Source organism: Nannospalax galili, unplaced genomic scaffold (genome assembly GCF_000622305.1).
Source record: "Nannospalax galili isolate Female #2095 unplaced genomic scaffold, S.galili_v1.0 scaffold440, whole genome shotgun sequence".
In the NCBI taxonomy this organism is placed as follows: Eukaryota; Metazoa; Chordata; class Mammalia; order Rodentia; family Spalacidae; genus Nannospalax; species Nannospalax galili.
In genome coordinates this window covers 1,093,185-1,100,757 of record NW_008347189.1, presented here as the reverse complement: position 1 = coordinate 1,100,757, position 7,573 = coordinate 1,093,185, and the positions used below count along the sequence as shown (strand labels likewise).

The 7,573-nt window shown below is 41.4% G+C and overlaps 1 protein-coding gene across 1 annotated transcript in view; it reads right to left on the bottom strand.

Annotated features, from left to right (window-relative positions):
* Fras1 (Fraser extracellular matrix complex subunit 1) overlaps positions 1–7,573 on the bottom strand; it is a 442,676-nt gene that overhangs the window by 5,137 nt on the left and 429,966 nt on the right. The window contains exons 70-72 of the mRNA XM_008843691.3: positions 6,822–6,938; positions 2,736–2,902; positions 1,355–1,560 (exon numbers count right to left, since the gene is read on the bottom strand). Of these exons, the coding sequence (XP_008841913.1) occupies positions 1,355–1,560; positions 2,736–2,902; positions 6,822–6,938 (490 nt within the window). The remainder of the gene's footprint in view (positions 1–1,354; positions 1,561–2,735; positions 2,903–6,821; positions 6,939–7,573) is intronic.

Genomic DNA, 7,573 nt, shown 5'->3' with positions numbered 1-7,573 from the left:
GAGAGAGAGAGAGAGAGAGAGAGAAAGAGAGAGAGAGATTGAGATTTTTTTTTGTTTGTAAGTAAACTGTGCAGTTCTTGAACATGAATTCTGTAGATGATAAAGTCATTTTTCACGGCTGGACATGCCTGGTAGATGAACAATTCTCAAGCTAGTTGGTGGTGTTAGGATCCTTTATATAGTTAAAAATCAAGAACCTTAAAGAACTTTTGTTTATGTGATTTTCTTCTATCAATATTTACTATGTTAAAAATTAAGCCTGAAAAATTGGAGAAAATATTCCTGTATTAATTCATTTTACAATTATAATGGAAAATTCATTATATGCTAACCTAAGATATTTTTAGTAAAACACACATACACACACACACACACACACACACACACACACACACATTCATTTCCTTCCCTAAGAGAGGTGGTTTTGTGAGATTTTGTTAACTGCTTCTGAATTCAGTTAGTTGTGATATGCTGCTGTTTTAACTGAAGCACAGATCTATTCTCACACAGTTACACAACTGGAAAAGGGAGGAATATACTTTCAACTTTTCCAGGTAGTTGTGGATATCCTTGTGTGCCTGCACACATGTGTATGTGTGTGTGTGTGTGTTGTTTGTTATATGTTCAAGCTCACGTGGATGTGTGTACAGAGATCAGAAGTTAACACAGGGCGTCTTCCTCAATTATTTTTACACATTTTTTTGATATGGGGACTCTCGCTGAACCTGAAGCTAACCAGTTGAATAGACTGTCTGGTTAGTGAGCGACAGGGCTCCTCCTGTCCCTGCCCCCCTAGTGCTAGGATTATCTTTATTGTCCATTTTTAACATAGGTTCTAGGGATTGAACTCAGGTCCTCATGTTTACATGACAAGCACTGACTCAGCTATATCTCCAGCCCCTGAGGTTTTTTTTTAATTCTAAATTAAAACTTGGTAAATGATAATTCCTTAAAGATTGGATACGAAATAGAATCTGAAATCATATCCGTATGCTTTCCATGGTTTCTTCATTGATGGGGATGTGACTGTCAAAAGGGAGGCACTACTTGCAGTATTATGAGAGCAATTTTGACCTTGTTGACTCTTGGAAGGAGTGTAAAGGCCATTCAGGGCTTCTGGACCAGACTTGAAGAAACACTGGCTTAGAGTCTCCTTTTCTTGAAACATCAATAATAGCATGCCTTTCTAACCATACAACCAGTACAATTGGCAAGTCATACTAGCATGTAGCTGATCAGAGAGACAAAGAACAACAAAAACATATAGAGAAAGTAATCACGCTTTTGTCAGAACTCACAGTGAGACACTGACGCACTATCTGCTCTTCAGCATTAGCATTAAGAGTGAGCATACCAAGAGCAGGAATCTGTGCTTCAGGTGTTTGTTTGGCTGAATGCATCCATACTGTGGTCCTTCATTGTAGATTGTCCCCGTAGGATCAAAGAAAGGCACATAGCCATCCTTGCCAGTACAAAGATAGACTTTCTCCAGCTGGAGTTTGTAAGCAGAATTAAGGTTTTGTTCTGGATTCCAAAGGACTCGGCCATAAAGGATCTGACCTGGAAAGATTGAAAGACATCAACTAGGTCAGACTTCAAGGTTAAAGAAAAAGAAATGCCAAGGACAGAAAGGATTTAACACACTTCTTCAGAGTCAAAAGTACCTTTCTATGAAGACCTTGGATTCCCCGTGTCCCTAAAATACACACTCATTGTATATTGTTTTTCTAATCCATTAATACTACTGAAGTATTTATGATATGCCAACTAGTCAGCTGCACACAGGGGACACAGAAGTAAACAAGATGGCAGATAAGCAGACAGGAATGAGTAAACTGATTAACATCTATTGATAAATTTATCAAATTCAGGATTTACTATATACTACATTGTTTTCTCATGTGATAAAACTCATGTGGTACTCACAGTCTCATAGCCTTGGAAACTGAGGCACTGAGTAACTAAATGAGTTCATGAAAATCACCAAGGTAGCAAGTGGTAAAGACGGGATTTAGAGCTAAGGTACTTTGGCTCTGTACCTCACACTATTAACATGTACAATACTGTATCATCCCCTCCTCCAACGCAGGAAGGTCCATCATGTTAAATCTGCCTGCGGAGAGACAGGGATGGGTCTGAGGAAAGATGATGTTCGAGAAACATGAGCGGGCATTTGTCAGAACATTCGAGGGAGAGGGCAGAAAGAGCATTCCAGGCAAAACAAACTCCATGTAAAAATGCTGAATGTGGGGTGTGTGTGAGCCCTAGTGCCGGCACTGCTTCATCTGCTAACCATCTTATTTAATCCTTCCAAGAGCCCAAAAGATAGGCTCAATTATTATGCCCTTAAGTAATTCATGCCAGGGTCTACAGCACTGATGGTACAGCTATAAACCAGTGGTGGTACTGAATTTGGAGATGAGACAACTTACCCAGGTTAGAATCAGATTGGAAACACCTGTCCTCTTACCACCCAGAACAGTGCTCTTCCATGGTGCTACAGTGCCAATCACTGCAGTCCCTAGGCTATGCTATGTTTTATAACACGAGGGAAGAAGGTGAGTCTTTTCCTTAATTCTGCTTTGGCTTCCCTAGAACCAAAGTCTGGGACGTCTTCACTGTGGAGCTAGCTGACTGAGGTCCCATGGGCAGAAATGTGTCCAGCCCAGGAACTCACCCAGACGAGTCTCATATCCTGACAGGATCTCTTCCTGAATCTAGAGGAAGCAACCCACCTTTGGAAAAGGCTCCTTTGTAATCCATTTCTGCCAGTGACATATCAGATGTGTTGGGATCCATCAGGAAGACCTTCTCATTATTACAGAGCTGAAATTCAGTATTGAGTGAATACACAACAGGCACAGGGCGGTTGGTCTGCTGGAATGCAATGGGAATCAGGAACCTAAAGGTAGGAGAAATGAGTGTTCCTTGAGGCCACAGTCAATTTCGCATGTGTCATTTGAGCTGTCCTCCCTACTTGCCTTTCTTGAGACTGCACAGAACTTTGTTGTGTGCACTGAATAATTACCGTGTATATGTAGGGGATAATGGCCTCATTCGATCCTTATGAAGTTAATCTGCTCTTTTATTTATTTTTAATTCTTGAGACAGTGTCCCATGTGATTGAGGATAGCCTTGAACCTCCTAATTTCCTCTTCCTCTACTACACAAGTGCTAAGATTCCTGGCATGCACAACCATACCCAGTTTATGTGGTGCTAAGGATCCAATCAAGGTCCTTGTGCATAATAGGCAAGCCAACTGAGTCACAACCCCAACCTCAGCCTAGTCTGGTCTTTTGAACAGGGACAATTTACTCTTTGGATCTCTTTGGTACCCGTTGCCTTTTTTTCCCCCAAAGAAACTTTTTGTGTGTTTGTTTTGGTGTTTATTTATCTGTGTGGTGTATGCAGGTGTGTGTGGGGGTGGGGGGTAGAGTGCATGCAACTATGCACACATGTGTGAAGGCCAGAAATTGATGTTTGGTGTCTTCTTCAATCACTCTGTACCTTTGATTTTTAAGAAAGGGTCTCTCGGTGAACCTGGAGCTTGCTGATTGGCTAGACTGGCTGGCTAACAAGAAGCACCTTATCCCCTGAGCCATCTTACCAGCCCCCTAAAGTTGCTCTTTCATTGCACACAACTAAAAATAAAACAAAGAAAAACAGAAGTAATAAGCTAAATGCATGGTCAAATTGTAGGCTGGTGCTATAACACATACATACTGTAACACAGAAACCACTACTGACAGCTACACGAATCAATACAAAGGAATCAACAATGACTCAATAAATGACAATAAAAATAATAAATAATGGAGCAAAGAGAATTTGCACAGCATGAACGCTGTTTTATACAGAGGTGAAAATATGGAAAACCATTAGAAACAGACATAAAGTAAAATCATAAACTGAACCAGGAATGTAGGAAGAAATATCAAGCTATAGGGTCATCTTAGTGGAAAGGAAGGAGGAAATTACAACTAGACAGGGCCACTGCAGGTATCTAGACATTGTCAGTCAGCATAGCAAGGTAGTACATGTCTGTAAGCCCAGCACTTAGGAAGTTTAAGCAGGAAGACTAGGGATTCATGTCCAGTCTGGGTTACACAGAGAGTTCAAGTTCAATTGTGACTATATAGCAAGACCCTGTCTCAAAAACAAAACAGAAAAAATATCTCCCAAATAAATAAAATTAAACTCCCAAAGCACTGGTAATGTTCTGTTTCTTAAGATGCATGCTAAATGCACATTTGTTATATATCTTCTGAATATTTGAAGCATTTTATAATTTAAAAAATTTAATGTAGAATAACATTCTTGAGCATATCCCAACATATTGCTTGCTCTGTTCTTTGTGATTTTCCTGGTTACCATCCCTCCTATATCCTGGTTGACTGGGACCTCTGTTTTGTCCGAGTTCCCTGGTCACCATCCTTCCTGTATTCCTGTATGTGTCTGATTGTGATGGCCTCTCAATCTCTCTCTCTCTCTCTCTCTCTCTCATTGTTTCTACCATCAATCCTGGCAGCTCAACTCCAGACAGAAAAACCATCCAACCTCCACCTCCTTGTCCCTTGATTTCCTTACCTCCAAAGGGCTTGCTCTGCACCCAGCTGTAGCTGCCGACACTCCGTATTGCTACTGTGCACAAGCCCCCCACCTCAGCCCCCCACCTCACCTTTCTGCCTCCCATCTTTTCAGCTTCTCTCTTCTTTACCACCCCTTTAAGCCTTCAGCCACGGTAAGCACTTCCTGACAACTTTTAACCAGGATGCAAGGGGCCTAGAACACTTACAGGGTTGTGGTAGAAATGTTCACACAGAATTACCTATTTACAAACACTTAGAAAAATAGCTTGCCAATTTCTTAAGTTAAACATACACCTACCATCTGATCTAGACATTATATTCCTAGGTATTTACACAAGAAAACATGTGCTCACGCAAGGCATATTCAGAGCAAGTTTATTTAAAACAGCTCCAAACTGGAAAGAGCCTACATGCCCATCAGATGAATGATAGATTGTTATTTCCGTACCATGGACTACAACTCAGCAATAATAGAAACAAACTATTTATTCAATAACACGGATGAATCCAATAACCATGCCAAGTGCAATGAGCGAGAGAAAAGCAACTCAGATTGGATGATGTCATTTACATAAAGCTCTAGAAAATGCAAATTTCTCCTGGTGACAGAGAGCAGATGAGGGGACACCTGGAGAAGGGGTTGGGGTGGGAGAGGCCACAAAGAAGTTTGAGGAGACTTCCGGAGGAAATGGGTATGTTTATTGTCTTGATTGCAGTGATGTTCCATGAGTATATGTATATGTCAGTATTTATTAAATGTATACTTTCATATCTGCAGTATGTTGACTATCAGTAACACAGCAATTGAACAGCAACTCAGCCTGCCTCTGCCTGCCTGCCCTGCTGTGCTCATTTCCCCCCTTTCCCTCAGACCTCAGTGTTCCTCTGGCTTCTGGCCAGTGCCTTGCTTTTCATTTCAAGGAGAAAGCAGATTCAGTCAGATATCTATCTTGTCTGCCCTACTTGTCCATTTTACTAACTCGCACCTCTTTACAACCCATAGGCTCTGCCCGTCTTCCTCCTTCAGTGGATAAATGGTCTGGGCTTCACGTTCCTCAAGAACCTGCCTATCCCATGCATCGTCAGATCTCTCTTCCACTGAAGTGCTTGTAAAGTATAGCTAAATAAATCCTCTTCTTAATTTGGTCTCCCATTGTTACAAGTTGGTGTTCCATTTCTCTGATGTCTTTTTAGAAAAACTCCTTATCTGTGCTGTTCCTGCTTGCTTACCTCTCTCTTGAATTCTCTCCAGCAGCCTAGTACCCCCTCCAGCCCATCAACCTGCTCATCAATGAGCTCAGTATTACCAAGTCTAAAGGCCAATTCCCAGGCTTTTAAAGTCAAAGTAACACTTCCGATAGTTCTTTCTTAATGTCTTCTGTCTTTATCATCTTCTCTCAATGCTTTCTTTGTACTCTGCTTAGTTCTGAGAAAGGAGACACTGGACTATAAACTGCCTGAGGTCTGGGTGACTTTTAATTCACTGCTCTAACATAATGTCACTACCTCAGTGTTCAGCCAGGGCCAAGCACTTGAGAAGATCTGAAGGAACGATAACTGAATGAAGGACTATAAGGCACAGTGTAGACAGTCTCCGGCCTGAGGTAGGTATGAGCTAGTGTATCTGGTTCTTCACAGCAGTTTGATTCTATAAAGTCTCCACAGACATTGAATTGGTGAATACTGGACCACTCAGAGATACAGAATTGGACTTCTGTGAATCTGTGATTATTTGGTCACCACATTTCACCAACAGGTGTATTCCTGTTTAATAACCCCATTATTTAATATACATTATTGATTCATCAACACTGAACTAACTCATGGTCAACAGCACTATAACTCAAGCCTGCATGAAGCTTATCTAACTCTCCATAGGGCACATTATGACCTTCCTGTGCTTAGTAGTAGTAGAAAACACTTTAGTGCTATACTTAGGAGTCATTTAAAGTCACAAAACCACCAATAAAATGCACAGAAATGTGAAAACTTGGCATTAAATAGACCACGAAGAATCAGCGCTTGTACTATGAGAACGGAAATAAGAAGGCAGAGCATTTAGCCTCAGCTGGAGCTGTGCCTGTTGGACAATTCAAAATTTTCTTATGTTTCTGAATGACTACAAAAGCACTATGGGTACTGGTTTAGGGATTACAAATACATTTTAGTGAGTAGGAAAATTCTTAAATAAAGAAACCGCAGCCAGTGAAAAATCACCTATATTGCCCTACCTTTCTGGAGCATGTGCCGTGCAAGCCAAAGACTTCTCTCCTGGGTCCACCCATGGCTGCGTGGGCTGCACAGTGCAAGGAATTAGGTAGATGGTATATTCCCCCGAGTAGTCCTTCCTGAAAACAGGCAGAGCAGACTGTGGTCACAGCATGACTGATCCCCCAAAAGGCACTGATTTCTTTAACCAGGCCTCAGCTGGCATCTGTGCACTGCATCCAAGAACCTGACAATTCTATAAGCACCACTCTCAGGAATTCATCTCTGATTATTCTGACCTTCAGAGCACTATCTCGAGGTGTTAGAAAAACACTTTCATTTATTCAAGTCCCTTTCATGAGGAAAGCTGAGAAAGGCAGAGTGTTTATAAAAACCTAAAAGGCTCAGGTGATGACAGAGATGGTTGTTTCTTTGAGATTTCATGAAATTTGTTTGACAATTTGGTTAGTATTTCTTGTCAAATAACACCCTGTTCAACACATTCTCAAATGCAAGACCTTCAACCTATTAGAATATGACTATATCAGGTGTTTTTCTTAAGAGGAGGAGGAAAATTCCTCAGGGTCATAGAGCATCTCTGGGGCAGAGTGGAAGCAGAGCCCTTGCAACCCCCACCTCCCTTCCACCAGCACCGGGTTTCACTGTTTCCCTTCCAGACTCTACAGCTTCATTCCCTTACAACCATTCCCCTCCGAGATGCCACGACCTCATTCCTTTACAAAGTTTGAAGAACACTACATATTCTTCTCACTGG